Source organism: Nothobranchius furzeri, chromosome 13, assembly GCF_043380555.1.
Source record: "Nothobranchius furzeri strain GRZ-AD chromosome 13, NfurGRZ-RIMD1, whole genome shotgun sequence".
NCBI classification, from domain to species: domain Eukaryota; kingdom Metazoa; phylum Chordata; class Actinopteri; order Cyprinodontiformes; family Nothobranchiidae; genus Nothobranchius; species Nothobranchius furzeri.
Window position 1 is genome coordinate 34,844,773 of NC_091753.1, and position 20,709 is coordinate 34,865,481.

Sequence of the window (20,709 nt, forward strand, 5' to 3'; positions counted from 1 at the left end):
TTGCCTCGCAGTGCGAAGGTTGCAGGTTCGAAACTCGGCTGCGGCCTTTCTGCGTGGAGTTGCGTATTCTCCCCGTGCATGCGTGGGTTTCCTCCGGGTACTCCGGTTTCCCCCACAGATCACAACATGCCCTATAGGTTATAAATTGTAAGTCGCTTTGGATAAAAGCGTCTGCCAAATAAATAAACATAAAAAATTAACCTTCTCCAAATCCACAAAACACATTAAGATTGGTTGGGCACACTTCCACGCACTCCCTTGGACCCCCTTAAGGGTATAGAGCTGATCCAGTGTTTCATGGCCAGGACAAAACCACATTGTTCCTTCTGGATCTGAGGTTCAACTACCCAATTGACCTTCCTCTCCTGAATTCCTGAATAGACCTTACCAGGGATACTCAGGAGTGCGAACCGCTGTAGGAACACACCCTATGGTATTTGAAGTTTACATTGATGTTGAACTCTGGGGCAACAGTGGTTGCGGCCAAACAAAAAACAATAAAACAAATGAATAAAATCAACCTTATGTTTTTGTGACCTTCCTGCATCAATGACTGATGCTTCCCGATACGTTCTAGGCTCTCCTAGCAACATGTAATGAAACTATTAATGACTAATCTGCTCTTAAGCCTAAAACCATTCACAGAAAACTCAAACTGATGGCAAAGTGAAACTAAACCAACATTACAGTCTAGTGAGTGGAAACGTTGCCATGTGTCTGGACTTGTGCTGACTCACAGGATCCAGATCGATCAAAGCACTTCCAAAATGACAAATAAAGCATCTTTAATGTGTCATTAGTCCATGAGACATTTCCTTTAAAAGCACATTAGTGGTTTACATGGTGGCCTGTGACCTTTATCCTGAATCCTTCCCTTTTGTTTGCTCTTATATTCAAACTCATAATTACTTACTTTTCTTGCATCCAGTAAAACAAATAGCCCATTTCATAAATAGCTTCTAAAAGCTTCAAATGACACCTGCTGCCAGCAGAAACATAAAAAAGAACAAAGGACTGAATGCAGTGATGCTACAAATATTTTATTTATCAAAATGAACCAGCTGATAGTTTAATAAAACAATACAGAAAAACAATAAATTATTTATGTGAAGCAGAAGGTTTTGTCATGAATATTTTTCTCAATGCAGCAAATCAGGTTGACTTTTTGCTTGTTAAAACAGAAAAACCGTAAACTTTCTCTGAGCTGGGAACAGCACAGATGTTTAAATACACAAGAATGGATAAACAATGTTTGACAGATGACAGGAAATGTTTAAATGGTTCAGTGACTGATTTTGTTGCTCTAACTTGCCAAAGTAAGTTAGTTAAATGTGGGACCTGCTTTTCTTTTACTAAAGAAAGAGTTCAACCTTTACATGGAAGCAGAATGAAACTTAGGATTTTACATTAAAACAAACATGTATGCATTAACACACATGCGTGCACAAACACACACAGATGTACAGTATATAAATTGGCTTAAATTAGGTCATTCTCTGGTCTTTGAAAAGGTGAAAAAATATCTAATTATTGGTAATGAAAGAAAATAGAAAAATAAATCTGACACCTTCATTAGTTCCGATGATGAATTATTGAGTTATAAAGTTTAAAATTAGGGATGTAAGAAAATACCAGTAGACTTAAATATTGGGATATTTTGTAATAATGAATTGGAGTTTAAAAGCAGTGAGTCATTTTTTATTTGAGAAATTCCATGCAAAAATCTGTTGTGGGCTACTTCTTTTGTGTGGTGTAATTCAAACTCCGACCACTAGGTGGCAGCAGATTTTCTGATGGAAAAACAGGATCTCGCGATAACAATGGATGCGTCTCCAAATCATCTAGGAGAGTTTTCCAATTGAACTAGTCTAAAAAATTACAAATATCTGATTTCATTTTTATCAAAAACATATGCTGAGTTTCTACTGGAATAAAGACACATATAACATGCCACATGATGCAACCTCACCTAGTAGCTGTACTTTAAAACACATTTAGAGCAACTTATGTTGGAATGACAACAGAAGAGGCAGGATATGTCTACAGCCAGTTTACGCTAGTGTGTGTGTGTGCGTGTGTGTGTGTGTGTGTGTGTGTGTGTGTGAGAACAATATCCATCATAGATGATCTCAAATATGAAAGTAAATGTGGGTATTTAAGTACCCCCCCCCCCCCCCCGGTGAACAATAGCCGTGACTCCACATTCATGTCTAAATGCTGCTCTGATTAGGTTTCACTGATGAATTGCTTCCATGTCTACTTTTTTCCACCTTCCTTGTCCTTTTGAACAAAAGCAGTGAGTAAAATCCCATTTCCTCAGCCTAAATTCTGCTTGATTGTTTGGACGGTTGGATTGAGGGGTTGATGAAGGAGAGATGATGGATGCACAGCTGGATCATTTGTGAGGATATTAGAATTTCTGCCCCATTGCTAGGGAATCCCCGACAAAGTTACCTTCAAACGCACAAACCAACCTGCATCTGCTGCCAGCTTTCACAGACTGGTAGGAAACACTCCACCCCCTAAACAAAAGAACCGCTTCCTGAGTTGTTGGATGGTGACTAGGACACACACACACATTGAAAGTCACTTTCCAGCAGAGACATACAGCACTGCTCTAAAACGTGTTTCTCATCCTTGAGTTCTGGGAGTCTACAAATAGACACGTGGCTTGTTAGACACCTTTCCTAAAAACTTCCTCTTAGCCTCTCTACCTGAGGGTCTGAGGTTCACGGTTTTATCCGCTGCAGCAGAATTCCGCTCAGCCACTGGAATGCCAGGAACGCTCTGAAAACCGGGCACATTGCTTCAGCCAGATCTGGCTTTTCGCTTTGATGTGTAACAGGCTGAGTGATGAAGTCTGTGAGCTACAAGAGTGTGTGTTACAGACTGAGGGCATGTCAAAGAAATCAGGTGTGTGGTTGGACAAATGCACAAGAAGGAGCATGCATGTCTGGATGGAAATTTGGGAAAAAAGCAATACTTTTGCAGACACGATTAAAGAATTTGACTTTATATTGCTGTGTGTGTGTGTGTGGGGGGGGGTGTATTTTAGATCTGATCAATTTTAATAAGCCTAATTTTGCATCTAAAAATGTGTTATTTTGGATTCCTCCATCCTTCTGTCTATCACTTACTCATCTCGGCCTCCTCCTCCTGCCTAAAGTTTCTAGAAACTGTCTCTGAATTCAAAAGAAAACAGTTTATATGGCTGATGATCAACTAAGCCCACCTGGTACACTATAAAATCCTCAAACATAATTTTAACTGTACTTATGGAGTCCAATATACAGATTTGAAAGGAAAACCAATTTTTGACTCGATATCTGATTGCGTTGCAGATGCTCCATTACTAGTTTAGCACCTCATGTGTTTACATGTGCAAATATCTTTGGCTGGAAGCGTTTCCTCATTCATAAAGAGTGGCATGGCCCACGCACAGAAATAAAGTTAAACGGTTTTCTAATATTTAATGTCTTTGAGTGGAATACAAGCTCGGTCAGTCATCGACCTCTTCTTTGCTGCATTTTTGTCAGCAGTGCTCTTTGATACATTCAGTTTTTTCAAAAACAGGTCAATTGCGATCCATCTGTTCCAGACGTGAAAACTCCCAAAAAAGTGTCCTAGCGAGGAGACTGGAAGGGACAGGAACACTCGCATGTTTCATGATGGGAAAGGAAGATTTCATCGATGACCCAGCGCAACCGCTGCCTCAGCGGGTTCTTGTACAGACTCGTCTGCGGGGCGTACTTCAGCACCTAGAGGAGACGGAGATAAAGACGAGGACTAAAATAATAAGACTCAAACTCTTTGTGCTGGTTTTTGGACTGATTTTCAACAAAAGCAGAAGTTTGTTTCAAAAACTTGTGAATCATTCAGTCAGAACCTTGTGTAGATGGGATCCTGGATATTTATGGGAGTCCTCAGCCCCTCTGCTGGGCTCACCTGTACCTCATTCCTGTGCTGAAGGGGCTTGTAGCTGTTGAGCCCATCCTCTCTTTCTGCTTCAGTCTCCACTCGCTACCTCAAGTGGCGCCTCCCTGCAGTCCTCTCACTTCTTTATAGACGGGACCTAGGGGTACTGTTTTACTATGAAACTGTCAAATGCTTTCTGCGTTCTGATGGCCTTCATGCTTCTGACCAAGCGTTAGTAGAGGAAACATCTTCACTCCTGAGGAGAGGAGTGATGCTGACATCCCCTCATATTTAAAACATTCTTCTCCTATTAGACAAAAATGTGTGTATTTCTCATTATGTAGATCTTGAATCTTATGTCACAAGGGGAACATGGTTTAATGCATCCATTCCCAGGGTTGATCTACAACCTCAGTTTGGTAAAAATAGCATCAGTACTGTTAACAGGTGCAAGAAATTGAAAGTACAGATTTTTCTGCAAAAGACACATTTTAGTTGGTTTCACTAAGCTTGATGCAAGTGTTGTACGAGTGATTAATGTCAGGACTTCCCATCAGTAGGGCAGTAGAGTCGGTAATGCTACGATTTTTTAGAAGCTTAGTCTTCTTGCAGTAAAAAGGTTGCAGGTCCAGTCCAGGGTGTCCCCGCCTCTTGTTCAAAGACTACTGAAGATGTGTGTGCACCAGATAACCACAACCCTACTGAGGAATCAGATGATCAGATGATGGATGGATGGATGGATGGATGGATGGAAGGATGGAAGTCAAGCCATTGAAGTAAGCAGTAAACGTCAGGAATCTTTTCAAGGAAACTGGAAAAAAGCTAAAAATTCCTTATAGAAAAACAAAACCAATCGACATAGACCTAGATTCTACACACACACACACACACACACACACACACACACACACACACACACACACACACACACACACACACACACACACACACATGCACTCCCACTCAGAACTGCACAATTACAACCCAAATCCCACTTTTGTTTAATTCCTATTGTGTGACTTTTGACAGTGAGTAGAACAGAGACAGAAAAAAGCCCTGTGGACCGTGTTTCAATAATGAAGCTATACATGAACAAAGACACAAAGGAATGGAGGGAAGTGAGAGAGTGATGGGCTTAAAGAATGAGAATGGTGCATCGCAAAGGAACAAACTAAAACTGGGAATTGGGAAGAATGAAAGGATGAGGAGAGAAAGGGAAGGGAAGGACAAACACTAGACAGAGATGTATAGGAAAAACAACTTGGAAGAAACGAGAAGGAGTGAAAAGATGGAGGGTTGCTGGAGCTCTGTTGATGCAGCCACAGCTCCTGCACTCGGTTTCTTCTACCTCCTCCTCGGTTCAGTGTCCGAATTGTATTTTCTTTCCCTCACACACCATCTCTTTTAGTCACTTTGAAAACCCATTCAGGTGTAAAGGAAATTCTAAACTAAATCATGTTTGGCAATCCACAGAAGCTTCCTCCATTACAAGTCTGAGATTGCACTAGACGGTTTAGATGCACACACATTATAATGTACAATTTAGTAATTTCTTGTCAATATCTTAAAGATCTGAGCTCCTAAAAACATTACATATCCTCATAGTTCATCCCAGATGACAGCTTTCGGAACACTACTCTTTAGGAACGATTAAACGTATTTAATTTCAATTTAGATTTTGAATGGAATCACATCCAGGGCATGCCCCACCCGCTGTCTTATGCCGAGCTCCAGGGCTTCCTCCAAATGAGTTGTGTCCTCTCAGAGAGAATTTCAGAAGTGTTTCTTGAGCTCCAGCTGCTGTTTTCACTAGAGTCCTGTTTTCTTTAGACAAAGGCTCACAGATCACAAACACTCATCAGTGTTTAGTTTTCGCCCAGAATTTTCTTGACTTTTTTGTGATACTTTACAGATATATTTGTAGTATTTAAGCAACATGTGTTTTAAGTTTTTCAAAATGTTAATATTATATTATGCTTGTTCTTTCGTAGAGCAATAGTGTGTCCTCTGTATAAAAGTAGTCAGACCTTCCTGAGATTCTATTTTGTCCTCATTCTGAAAACTTTTAGAGAAATGTTTGATACTGTACAAAAAATAAATAAATAAACAAAAAAATACATATTGATTAAAAAATTCTCAAAACAAACCTTTAATTATTTAAAAAAAATATTTCTCTAGCATTTTTTTTAGAAATTAGGTTGTAAGTCTGAAAAGTGTCAGACTGGTGAAAATAGTTTGTTTTCCTTGAATTCTGCTTTTGTTTATGCTCACACCCTAGGATCATGTGAAGAATATTTAAAAATCAGAAGTGATAAACCGGATAAACTGATCTCCTCTTGCTGGTATGACAGTTCAAACATTATTCTGACTTACAGTTAAACACAAATGATCTCATGAAAAGATGGATGCCAGGTAGGTAAAGGAAATGTTTGTTCAGTAACTTTAATATAACAAAACAAACCTCGTGTAGCTTGGTTGATGTTTTCGAGGGCCGACATGTGCAGCCAGTATTCCAGTCATTTGTCCCACAGCCACAGTTTCCTCCACAGCGTTGCACCAACAGGCACCGAGGGAAGAAGACGGCATTGGTGGCCTTCAGCTCTTCCCGCAAGTTCACGGAGTAGTTGCGAGGAGTGCAGCTGTATCGCTTGACGTCGTCATAGAGACGGTTCAGATCAACTGGAAATAGCAGGTGAACAGATTAAAAAATAAATGTTTACTTAAAAATTACAATCATAAAAACCACTTTCACTGAGGGCTGCAAAACTTCATTTTTCATTAGAAAATATTATTAAGGACCATGGCATAAATATAAACAGATATGCAGATGATACTAGCTTATTCTCTTCTGCATTAAACCTGACATATTTACAACATTTAGATCTGGCTGATTGATTTATGTTTCATTCATAATAATGCTCATTAATACCAACCAGTTGTTATAATAATTGGGGTTTACTTTCATATGTCTATGACACTGAGATGCTGCACAAGAAACACTCACTTTACTCACTTTGCCAGAACCTCTTGTTCCGCAACAATTTTTATTCAGTTAGAATATTTTTTCCAGTGATTTTTTTTTACAATTCAGAAACCTTAAAGTTATTTTATAAGGTAGTTATGACTATATAAATAAAGGAATCAAACCTGCAAAGTGTAACTGCAAAACATGTTACTAATGTATTAATCTTCACACCTGTCCTTTTTCTTACTTTAAAAAAATAAGCAGCACAAAAACACTTTTTGTTGAGGGAAATAGCAATGCAAATTGGCTTCAGGAAGTTGGACAAGTGGAAAAAAAAGAGGAGACAAATAAAGGACAGAGGAGGAAGCAGAGCTGAGAGAATGAATTGATTGTAAATCAATGTAATCATCACAGGCCTTTTCATTGGTCTGGAGTAAAATGACATCTTTGGTCCTCATAAAAAAAGTCAGGGTCAAACAAGAGACTCAAAAAGATTTGACAAGATGATGAGCAATGAATTATACATACACATAGATGTATACAAATATATACAGTGGGGCAGAAAAGTATTTAGTCAGCCACCGATTGTGCAAGTTCTCCCACTTAAAATGATGACAGAGGTCAGTAATTTACATCATAGGTACACTTCAACTGTGAGAGACAGAATGTGAAAAAAAATCCATGAATTCACATGGCAGGATTTTTAAATAATTTATTTGTAAATCAGGGTGGAAAATAAGTATTTGGTCACTTCAAACAAGGAAAATCTCTGGCTCTCACAGACCTGTAACATCTTCTTTAAGAAGCTTTTCTGTTCTCCACTCGTTACCTGTATTAATGGCACCTGTTTGAACTCATTATCTGTATAAAAGACACCTGTCCACAGCCTTAAACAGTCAGACTCCAAACTCCACTATGGCCAAGACCAAAGAGCTTTCGAAGGACACCAGGAAAAGAATTGTAGACCTGCACCAGACTGGGAAGAGTGAATCTACAATAGGCAAGCAGCTTGGTATGAAAAAATCAACTGTGGGAGCAATAATCAGAAAATGAAAGACACAAGTCCACTGATAATCTCCCTCGATCTGGGGCTCCACTCAAGATCTCATCCCGTGGGGTCAAAATGATCATGAGAACGGTGAGCAAGAATCCCAGAACCACACGGGGGGACCTGGTGAATGACCTGCAGAGAGCTGGGACCACAGTAACAAAGGTCACCATCAGTAACACACTACAACGGCAGGGAATCAAATCCTGCAGTGCCAGATGTGTTCCGCTGCTGAAGCCAGTGCATGTCCAAGCCTGTCTGAAGTTTGCCAGAGAGCACATGGATGATACAGCAGAGGATTGGGAGAATGTCATGTGGTCAGATGAAACCAAAGTAGAACTTTTTGGTATAAACTCAACTCGTCGTGTTTGGAGGAAGAAGAATACTGAGTTGCATCCCAAGAACACCATACCTACTGTGAAGCATGGGGGTGGGAACATTATGCTTTGGGGCTGTTTTTCTGCTAAGGGGACAGGACGACTGATCCGTGTTAAGGACAGAATGAATGGGGCCATGTATCGTGAGATTCTGAGCCAAAACCTCCTTCCATCAGTGAGAGCTTTGAAGATGAAACGTGGCTGGGTCTTCCAACACGACAATGATCCCAAACACACCGCCCGGGCAACAAAGGAGTGGCTCCATAAGAAGCATTTGAAAGTCCTGGAGTGGCCTAGCCAGTCTCCAGACCTCAACCCCAAAGAAAATCTGTGGAGGGAGTTGAAAATCCGTGTTGCTCGGCGACAGCCCCAAAACATCACTGCTCTCGAGAAGATCTGCATGGAGGAATGGGCCAAAATACCAGCTACTGTGTGTGCAAACCTGGTAAAGACCTATAGTAATCGTTTGACCTCTGTTATTGCCAACAAAGGTTATGTTACAAAGTACTGAGTTGAATTTTTGTTATTGACCAAATACTTATTTTCCACCCTGATTTACAAATAAAGTCTTTAAAAATCCTGCCATGTGAATTCATGGATTTTTTTTTCACATTCTGTCTCTCACAGTTGAAGTGTACCTATGATGTAAATTACTGACCTCTGTCATCATTTTAAGTGGGAGAACTTGCACAATCGGTGGCTGACTAAAAACTTTTCTGCCTCACTGTACACATATGTATACGTGTCATGTTCCTGGGCAGAGGTGAGTCACACCTTCTCCTCTCACCAGACTCTAACTTAATTCTCCACAGGTGAGGAGCAGGGGGAGCGGCAGCTGCAGGAGATTTCCCAATCAGGGACGCGGGTTCAAAAGGAGGATGGAGACACATCACTTTGCCGGATGATTGCACCAGTTTAGGTAGCACCAGCCACTCGACTCTGAACTTTGATCTTGTTAATTCGTGTTTTGACTCGCCTTCGACTAGTGGATTTATGACCTTGGATTGTATTTTGGATTTGGAATTGGATTATCCCTTACGCCTGTTTTTGTCTCGCTCAGGATCATCTCATCATCTACTCACCCTCGCTGTCTTCGTTTTCTGGAACATACTCATCACGTCCCATCCTCCTCCGCCGTTCCTGTTTGGCTTTCCCTCTGCTACCTCACCCTCCTGGATCTCTCATCCTCTGCCCAGCGTCCTCCCCGGCTTCCCCTCCTCTCCTGATTAACCTGAGCACCTCAGAGACTCGAGCCGCATTGCTCATCCCACAGGACTTCCCTGTGCTGTTTCAGTTCCCGTTTTTATAATAAAGACATTTTACTTTACTGCTTTGGACTACGTGTGCTGATTCTGCATGTCTTGGGTTAGACACTTACCTCGAGCCATGACAGAATCATCCGGCCACACATCTAATCCAGCGGAATCAGCACTCGCGGATCTGGCTACCCGGATGTCCCAACAAGAGCAGACACTTCCCGTCCTCATGGAGCAGCTGAATATCACCAACCAACGTTATCAACGTTTGGAGACCGTCCTGCAGCAGCTTCAGGAGCAGCTCTCCTCTACAGCCTCGGGTTCCGTCCCCGCTCCAGCGACAGCCGCCGCTCCGGCGTTCGGAACAGAACCACACGCACACGCCTCGGGAGGTGTGGTTTCACCTGGACCGGAGGCGCTCGGCTCTCCGGAAATCACCCACTTCCGTTCGGCTCCTCCTCGGCAATGTCCGACCTTCTCCGGTGAATTCGAGGATTGCTTTGGGTTTCTGCTACAGTGCCGCCTAGCGTTTGAAGACTCCCCGAGGTCTTTTCCTACTGACTCAATGAAGATCTAGTTTATTGTTGGACTACTTAGGGGCAAGGCGCTTCGGTGGGCGGAGGCTAAGAGCAGAAATCCTAATTTCCTGTCTGGTTCTTACCCAGACTTTCTGGAGGATTTTAAACTGACGTTTTGCAGTTCAGAGACCACCACTGACATCAGAAAAAGACTGTTGCACCTCTCGCAGGGAAGAAGGTCAGTGGCTGACATGTCTCTGGAGTTTAGAACCTTGGCTGCAATGACATCATGGGGAGACGATGCCCTTAAAGCAGCATTCATCGAAGCGCTGAACGATCGGGTAAGGAACCAGCTGGCTCTTTGCCCCGAGCCATCAACCCTGGACAGACTGATCTCATTATGCATCTCTATCGACAAGAGACATAGGGAGCTTCAGAAGACACCGTTCAGGGATTTGTCACCACCTGCAGCACATCGTCCATCCCACAGGTCTCCTCCTCTGGACTCACCCGAGGAGCCCATGCAGGTGGGACGTACCCACCTTACTCCGGAGGAGCGCCAACATCGTTACAGTAAAGGTTTGTGCCTTTACTGTGGGAAACCAGGACACATGGTGCACACCTGCCCTGCGGCGTCAAAAGGGCGTGCCCACCAGTAGTTCCGGGAGTTCTGGTAGGCAGTCATTCAGGTAAAGAAACCTCCCGTTTTCTTATTGACTGTGCTTTGACTGTTAACAGTCGTCGCCACCAGACAACTGCTCTAGTAGACTCAGGATGTGAACAGTCATTGGTGGACCCGCAACTGGTGCGGGATTGGGGACTGTCTACTGATCCACTGCCGGAACCTTTAACGGTGTCCTCCCTGGATGGGAGGCCCCTGGCCACAATCACCCACCGGACCCAACCACTCCAGCTCCAGGTCTCAGGTAACCACACGGAGATGATCTCATTATTTGTGTTTCCCTCCCCGCAGAACCAAGTAGTTCTAGGCCATTCCTGGCTTAGGGTACACAACCCGTGTTTGGACTGGAGATCAAGCCGTGTGGAGACCTGGAGTCCGGAGTGTCATCTTACCTGCCTGACCTCTGCTTCCTCTGGATCTAAGGACTCTGAAAAGACTCTTGTGGAGCCGCCCGATCTGACCCAGGTACCAAGTGAGTACCATGACTTACAGCAAGTATTCAGTAGAGATCAAGCAGCCACGTTGCCACCTCACCGTCCATTTGACATTGGAATCGACCTGTTGCCAGGAGCTCCGCTCCCAACCAGCCGCCTCTACAGTCTGTCCAAACCTGAACAGGACAGTATGAGGAAATACATCACCGAGGCCTTGGCCAATGGCATAATCAGGCCATCCACCTCGCCTCTGGGAGCTGGTTTTTTCTTCGTGGCCAAGAAGGACGGGTCGCTTCGCCCTTGTATTGATTACAGGGGTTTAAATCAAATAACGGTGAAGGACAAGTACCCGCTCCCTCTACTTTCGTCTACCTTTGAACCTGTGCAAGATGCCACCGTTTTTACGCGGTTGGATCTCCGCAATGCATATCACCTGGTCCGAGTCCGCCAAGGTGACGAATGGAAGACAGCTTTTAAGACACCCCTGGGGCACTTTGAATATTTGGTGATGCCCTTTGGCCTCACTAATGCTCCAGCGGTGTTTCAGAGACTCGTGAACTCGGTGTTGGGGGACTACATTAATGACTTTGTATCTGTATATCTTGATGATATCTTGATTTTTTCTAGGTCCATTGATCAACACCAGAAACATGTTCGGATGGTACTCCAACGGCTGTTGGAGAACAGACTATTTGTAAAAGCCGAGAAATGTGAATTTCATGTTTCAGTAGTTAAGTTTCTTGGTTTTGTTTTAGAAAGTGGACGGCTGAGGGCGGACCCAGACAAGGTCCAAGCAGTGACTGAGTGGCCTACCCCTGCCACCAGGAAACAACTGCAGCGGTTTCTTGGCTTTGCAAACTTTTACAGACGGTTTATCCGCAATTTTAGCCAAACCGCAGCCCCTTTGACAGCTCTAACCTCTGTTGTTAAGCCCTTTTCCTGGTCTCCAGAAGCCGAAGCTGCATTTAGGACTCTGAAGAGGAGGTTCACCGAGGCCCCAGTCCTCTCCAGACCAGACCCCAAGCGGCAGTTCACTGTGGAGGTGGACGCCTCTGACACCGGGGTTGGCGCAGTCCTCTCTCAAGTATCCCCAGAAGACCACAAACTTCATCCGTGTGCTTTCTTCTCACGGCGCTTGACACCCACCGAGAGCAGGTATGACGTGGGGGACAGGGAGTTACTGGCAGTAAAACTGGCTTTGGAGGAGTGGAGACATTGGCTGGAGGGGGCTGAACTACCATTTATCATTTGGACTGATCATAAAAACCTGATCTATCTCAAGGAGGCAAAGAGACTGAACCCTTGACAGTATAGATGGTCTTTGTTCTTCTCCCGCTTTAACTTTGTTTTGTCCTATAGACCAGGATCAAAGAACACAAAGCCTGACGCTCTGTCTCGCCAGCACTCCTCTGAAGATGAGACGGCTCCTAGCACCATCTTGCCTGCCTCCTGCATCGTTGCTGGAGTAACCTGGCCCATAAGAGATCAGGTCCTGGAGGCCCTTGAGGTGGACCCTAGCCCAGGTAACGGACCCTCCAACAGACTGTTTGTTCCCCAGGCACTACGAGGAAAGGTTATTCACTGGGCCCACACCGGGAGGTTCTCAATCCACCCTGGAGTAGGACGTACTGTGGCTCTGATCAGGCGATCTTTCTGGTGGCCCTCCCTCTACAGAGACGTGAAGGAGTATGTGTCGGCCTGCCACGTCTGTGCCCAACAAAAAGGTACCAATCAGTCTCCAGCAGGCCTACTCTGTTCCCTACCAGTGCCGTCCCGTCCTTGGTCCCATATTGCCTTGGACTTTGTTTGTGGGTTGCCACCTTCGCATGGTTTTAGCGTCATTTTAACTGTTGTGGACAGGTTCTCCAAGGCCTGTCATCTGGTGCCGTTAAAGGCTCTCCCTACATCTGCCGTCACGGCCCAGCTTTTAATTAAACATGTCTTTCGTCTGCATGGGATCCCAACAGAGATCCTCTCTGACCGAGGGCCCCAGTTCGTGTCTCGTGTCTGGAGGGAGTTTGCCACCGCCTTGGGAGCCCAGGTGGCTCTGACCTCGGGGTTTCATCCGCAGACCAACGGACAATGCGAGCGGATGAACCAAGAGTTGGGTGCCATGCTTCGCTGCGTCTGCGCCACCAACCCATCCACCTGGAGTGAGCATTTGGCTTGGGTCGAGTATGCCCATAATAGCCATGTCTCCTCCGCCACAGGTCAGTCTCCCTTCGAGTCCTCCCTCGGATATCAGCCCTCTCTGTTCCCCCTTCATACAGATGCCACCATCACCGCTCCTCAGTTCCTTCGTCGGGCCCGCCGCACCCGGATCACCACGAGGTCGGCTCTTCAGCGGACCGCGGAAAGGAATCAGCGACTGGCTGACCGACACCGCCGTCCTGCTCCCACCTACTCTCCCGGTCAAATGGTCTGGCTGTCGTCCAAAGATGTCCCGCTGAAGGCGACCACCAGGAAGTTCTCTCCTAGGTTCCTTGGTCCCTTCAAGGTCGCAGCGGTGCCTAGTCCAACGACGGTGCGGTTGGAACTCCCGTCGTCTCTTCGGATCCATCCCGTGTTCCATGTTTCCCTGGTCAAACCCGTCGTTTCCAGCCCTCTGTGCCCGGTTCCGGCTCCGCCCCCTCCTGCTCAGCTCTACAAAGGGGGGCTGGTATACAAGGTTCGGCGCATCCTCGACTCTCGACCCCGTGGTCGGGGTCTTCAATATTTGGTGGACTGGGAGGGGTACGGCCCGGAGGAACGCTCCTGGATTCCCCGGTCCAACATCGAGGACCCCTCTCTCATCTCGGACTTCGAGGCCTCCAGATCCGGTGCTAGGATGCCGGGGGGCGTCAGTTGAGGGGGGGGGGCACTGTCATGTTCCTGGGCAGAGGTGAGTCACACCTTCTCCTCTCACCAGACTCTAACTTAATTCTCCACAGGTGAGGAGCAGGGGGAGCGGCAGCTGCAGGAGATTTCCCAATCAGGGACGCGGGTTCAAAAGGAGGATGGAGACACATCACTTTGCCGGATGATTGCACCAGTTTAGGTAGCACCAGCCACTCGACTCTGAACTTTGATCTTGTTAATTCGCGTTTTGACTCGCCTTCGACTAGTGGATTTATGACCTTGGATTGTATTTTGGATTTGGAATTGGATTATCCCTTACGCCTGTTTTTGTCTCGCTCAGGATCATCTCATCATCTACTCACCCTCGCTGTCTTCGTTTTCTGGAACATACTCATCACGTCCCATCCTCCTCCGCCGTTCCTGTTTGGCTTTCCCTCTGCTACCTCACCCTCCTGGATCTCTCATCCTCTGCCCAGCGTCCTCCCCGGCTTCCCCTCCTCTCCTGATTAACCTGAGCACCTCAGAGACTCGAGCCGCATTGCTCATCCCACAGGACTTCCCTGTGCTGTTTCAGTTCCCGTTTTTATAATAAAGATATTTTACTTTACTGCTTTGGACTACGTGTGCTGATTCTGCATGTCTTGGGTTAGACACTTACCTCGAGCCATGACAATACGTATGCAATGAAAATTGTAATATTTCATGTTGTGATACAGAATCATGATTTAAAGCAGCGTATCACTTTTATTTGAATTGGGAATATATTAAAACATTTTGTGTATTTCTTTATTGTGGTGCAATTAAAACTCAAACTGCTAGGTAGCAGCAGTTTTTACTGCAGTTATTCTGATGGAGCATCAAGATCTTGCAGTAAAATTGGATGGACATTGGATTGGAGGCCTCTGGAGGCACCTGGCCTATGTTGTTGTAAACATTGCAAATGTTATCTGGCTTGTAGAATCGCAATATACCATATTGTCTCCCCAGTATTGAGATTTATATCGTATTCTTGCAAATACATACCCCTATTATATAAATGTGTCACACAGATTAAAATAGAAACTGCAAAAAGGTTGTTGACAAATGTGGATGTCTTCCATTAGGAAAAGAGGGCTTGTGTAACTTGTGTCTTTTTATTTTGTTTAGGGATGTCCCGTTCCGATGTCGATATCGGAAGTAATTCGATATCGGCTCAAAAACACTATCAGATTATATCGGACGGCATCAAAAATCTCCAATATAAGCAGTCTGTTAAGGTTCACATTTTTGCCACCAATGGTTAAGAAAAAATGGTCATTTTGTTCATACCTACTGTTATTGGCTCTTGTTCTCCGATTGAGTAAAGCCTTCCATACATTCCACACCATGAAATAGGTAAAAGTATGCATGATTTGTGTTGATATCGTATCAGATTGACATCGGTATTGGTTAACACTGAAGTCTGCAATATCTGTATCGTATTGGAAGTGAAAAAGTTGTATCAGGACATCCCTAGTTTTGTTACTAGTTGCTTTGGTCTAACTCTAAAAGATATGTAGCATGCTGCTGTTTGGGTATGTTTTACTAGTCATCATCCAGTCAATAAACATAAGTAGCCAGTCTAGTCAGCTTGTCATACATCTGTATATAAAAATGCTAAGGTCCGCAAAACATAAACTGTTGACACACAATTCTGAAGAGAAATATCTTTTGAGGTTGAATGGATAGCAGGAGAGATACCAAGAAACCCAAGTGGAAAAACAAAGTAAAAAACTGTATTGGCAAAGATTACGCCACTATTGCTCATAATAACATACATTGCTCTAAGAAATAGTTCAATGTTTGTACCTTATATGCTTTACCCATTATTGCTTTCTGCAGCTGCTTTCCACAGAAAATGACCTTCTATATCTGAAGGGACGAGTATTACATGCTTTCAGTCTGGATATTGACTCGGTAGATTTGCCCTGGGAGGAGCCCTCGAGAATCCATAACAGAAAAAAGAAAGCAAGTCATCAAAATCTTGCTCACATTATCTCACTCTGCCAAAAAAAAATATCTCATTCTCTTTCTGTGTGTGTGTGTCTGTGTGTGTCTAAAAATTGGATTTTTTTTAGCATAAAAGCTCAGGGGGAGCAGAATTTGAAGTCTCTAGTTACTATACTGTAATGCCTAACAGCTGCTTCAAGGCTTTGAACTGATGTAACAAGGTGTAGAGGTTAATGATTAGTCCTATACCCATCTCACAAAGTTCATAGAGTTATCTTGGGGCAGTCGCCCAAGGCTCTGACTCCTCACTTTCTGTAGAGGCCACATTAGTAGAAGGGCATCTGAGCAACCTCTTGGTAAAATGCTGATGCATTCACTTTAATGGTAGAATGCAAGTGTCCTGCATCCAAAAGGAAGTAAGAAGTAGAAGAAGCACTAAACTAGTCAGAAACAATCGTGGCTCAGCACCCACACCCTATAAGCCTTAACATTTAGGCTACAATGGTTGACCGAGCCTTTTCAGATAGAAAAGTGAGCACCGCAGGGAGAAACAATCAACACCCTGAAGCCATTCAGGAATCAAACCATAAGTAGCTACAGGCATCTGCTCCCTGCACTCTTCACAAATGGATTTCTTTTAGTGTTCTGCTCCTTTGTTCTCTATTGAGCAGCAGCTGCAGTATGACTCTAATCTGACTGGTCCAACGTCCTGTACAACCTATGGCTAAAGGAAAGTGGGTATCTGCTCTTTCTATACCTTTGCTCTGGTCTATTGTAGAGCAAGTGCAAGGTGATGTTAAGAGACTTAATTGTGTTTTCAGTAAAGGTCCCTACAGAACCCATCTTGAAAGAGGAATAAAAGGACAAACTATGAAGAAGTTAATGTGCAAAATAAAATTTTCTTTTTCTGACTACTATATATAATTTATTGTTTCATTAAGTACAAGTGATTCTTAAGCCCAATACAAACAGCAGGCTTTGCATTATCCATATTTGCAGAGAACAGCATCAGTGTAGTGACTTTGGCTTTTCTCCAGTTCAACTGACCGTAGTTTTTGCTTTAAGAGAACCATAAAGGCAGATGAGTCATGATATAAAAACTGCAATTAATCTGCATGAATTATAGCGATCAATGCACTTGACTTTAACTGTTGTTTGGGGATCATTTCAATTAATTCAAAAATGGATCTGAAAAAAACAAACTATAGTGATAAATTATGCAAAAAAGTTCAATTTAAGGACGTGTAGATGTTTCACTTAGAATTTCAGGAACATTCTCAATTGAGGTTTGAAACTGTTGTAAGAGTTGGGATAAGGAATAAAATCACATCTTGAAAACCCAAAACACTAATTATATGTGTTTTCTTGGCTGGTCATTTGGTTACAACTAACTCAAACATGTTTGCTGCTCTAAAAGATCACAAAAGATGTGTATTGGTGAAATTCTTGCGATAAGATTCTCATCACGATACAGGGGAGATGATACGATATATCACGATATATTGCGATACATTCAGTCGGGCAATATTAGCAATTTTTTTAGACTAAAATTATTGTAGGAAAATTCAATAAATGGTCCAAACTGATACTTAACATGATTAACATGAGATATCTGAACCATAATAGAGGGGTTTACATTTCAGTGGTGGAAACAAACTCCATTGCACACTACTGCTGACTAGCGGACGGCATTTGATTTGCACCAAAAAAAAAAAAAAAAAATACACAAATGTTTGCACGTAATTTCTTCCAAAAAAATCGATACACAGCTTTTGAACATCGATATAATATCGCAGGAAAATATATCATGATATATTGCTATATCGATATTTTCTTACATTACTAAAAGTCATAGATATGTTGTAATAGAAAAGAAGCTCAAAACCAGCATGTATGAGGGCTCCATGCTTTCGTTCTTTTTTAAACACAGAAACAGTTTTGTTTACCTGTTTGTAGCTACGGTTTCGCCGACAGCTGCCGGCTTTTTCAGGCTGACGCTGATGGTGGCGCGTCACTTCCTTCTCCGTTTATCTGCGGGCAGTAGAGGGCGACAACGTCCTCTGCTGCCCGCAGATAAACGGAGACGGAAGTGACGCGCCACCATCAGCGTCAGCCTGAAGAAGCCGGCAGCTGTCGGCGAAACCGTAGCTACAAACAGGTAAACAAAACTGTTTCTGTGTTTAAAAAAGAACGAAAGCATGGATTTACAAAGACACAGCAAGAACGCACCTAAGATGTTCAAAGAGAAATACGGACAACAAGGAACGAAGGACTTCCGCCGTTTGGAACGATTACACCAGAAACGCGCACGTCTAAGAAACCACCTTCGCTTCTGTTTAAGATGCCGGGACGAAAACATCACACCCACAAGCCTACAGCTGAAAACATCGATCCGGACCCAGACAGCACAAAATATAATAGAAAGAGCACAGAGAGCACTGCTCAAGGAGAGGATAAGGAACGTCATAACCAAACAGAGGCGTGTGGAGGACGAACTGGAAAGAGGACACCTGGACTTGAAAAGGAATTACAAACTTGATAAACAAATGGAGGAACTAATTAAAGGACACATGATGGAAAAACAGGAACAAGAGTTCATAAAAGTGAAAGAAAGACACATAAAGAAGTTAAACAGACTCATAAACAAGAAAAAGAGGGGAGAAATACAAGGCAACTCCACACCAAACTCATGGGTATGTAACATTTCACAATACAAACTAACAGAAGCAGAAGAGAGCATATTAAAGAAAGGTTTAAACTTTGCAGTCACACCAAAAGAAATACCATATGATGAATTTATTGTAGCAACAGAACTAGCATGTCAACAGATCACAGATGAGGGAAAGAAAGCAGAACTCAGAAATAACGTAGTTGGGATATTAAAAAACAGCCAAATTCAACACAGCAATATTACAAAAGAAGAACAATCAGCCATGACAGCTTTATCCAAAAATGAACAGATAATTATTCTACCGGCAGATAAAGGAAGAACCACAGTAGTTATGGACAGAGAAAAATATAAACAACAGATGAAACATATGCTAGAAGACAAAAATACATATGAAATACTTAAAAAAGATCCAACAGAAAACATTAAGAAAAACATGAAAAAATTACTGAAGCCACTGCACGAAAAAGGCAAAATAACAGAAAAAATGTACAAACACTGGATTCCCACAGCAAACATAACACCAAGAATATATGGAACACCAAAAATACATAAACAAAACACCCCACTTAGACCAATAGTTGACAGCATAGGTACACCAACATACAACATGGCAAAAGATATCAGCACAATCATCAGCCCGTTATTAGGAAATACAGACCAACACTGCAAAAATAGTATAGAATTGGCAAAAGAACTAAAGGAAATTACAATAGAAGACAACGACATACTCATCTCACATGATGTCACATCTCTGTTCACAAAAACACCAACCCAAAAAACCATAGACATAGTAGTTAACAGAATCAGACAAGACAAAACTTTACATAAAAGGACAAACCTCACAGCAGATGACATAGCACAACTGATAGGACTGGTAGCTAACTCCACTTACTTCACATACGACAACACAATATACAAACAACTGGAAGGCTTCGCCATGGGTAACCCGTTATCAGCCACCCTGTGCGAGTTTTTCATGGAAGACCTGGAACAAAAAGCCATAGCCACCGCCCCCCCAAACTGCAAAATAAAACTATGGAAACGCTACGTAGACGACATACTGGAAATCATACCAAAAGGTCAAACAGAAACACTAACACAACACTTAAACAATATTGACGACACGGGCAACATAAAATTCACTTATGAGTTAGAAACAGAAGGCAGCATAGCATTTATGGACATGAAAATCACCAGGCAGACCGACGGGACCCTAAACATAAACACATACAGGAAACCAACACACACAGACCAATATCTATTATGGACATCAGAACACCCCACCATACACAAAATGTCAGTAATCAGAACATTATATCACCGAGCAAACATAATAACAGAAGAGAGAGACCGTAAACAAGAGGACAAACACATACAACACGCTTTAAAGACCTGCAGATACCCGACATGGGCAATAAACAAAGGAAAACAACAAACAAAAACAGAAAGCAAAGAACAACCCAAAAAAAGAACCAGAAACCCAGAAAGACAAGAACCAAAACCAGTGATAACCCTACCATACATCAGAGGCATAACGGAAAAAATAAGAGCAACAATGAAAAAACACAACATAAACACACCAACAAAGCCATACACAACAGTTAGAAACAGATTAGTACACCCAAAAGACAAAATATCAGCTGGACAAAAATGTGGAGTCATCTACGAAATCCCATGCAAAATATGCAATAAAACATACATAGGAGAAACCGGACGCCAACTCAATACACGGACAATAGAACACAGAAAGGAGTGCGAGAAAGAGGCAAATCGTAAACACAAAAGAGCAGCAAAAGAAGAAGCAGAAAGTACAATAAAAAAGTCAGCCGTAACAGAACATTGCTTAAGAGAAAACCATATAATGGACTGGGACAGCACACGGATCATAACCACTGAACAACAAAAATACAAAAGATGGATCAAGGAAGCAATAGAGATAAGGAGACGTGGATGTGGGACCATGAACAGGGACGACGGAGTTTACACGCTGGACCACGCATGGGACTGCATCGTCGGAGAGGGGAGAGCGGGCAGTAG

The 20,709-nt window shown here is 43.2% G+C and overlaps 1 protein-coding gene across 1 annotated transcript in view; it reads right to left on the reverse strand.

The window, feature by feature from the left end:
• Nucleotides 1-1,024: 1,024 nt before the first annotated feature.
• The window catches only part of pdgfd (platelet derived growth factor d), an 89,479-nt gene continuing 69,794 nt past the window's right edge, over nt 1,025-20,709 (reverse strand). The window contains exons 6-7 of the mRNA XM_015951700.3: nt 6,377-6,594; nt 1,025-3,758 (exon numbers count right to left, since the gene is read on the reverse strand). Coding sequence (XP_015807186.1) covers nt 3,624-3,758; nt 6,377-6,594 — 353 coding nt within the window. The 3' untranslated portion in view covers nt 1,025-3,623. The remainder of the gene's footprint in view (nt 3,759-6,376; nt 6,595-20,709) is intronic.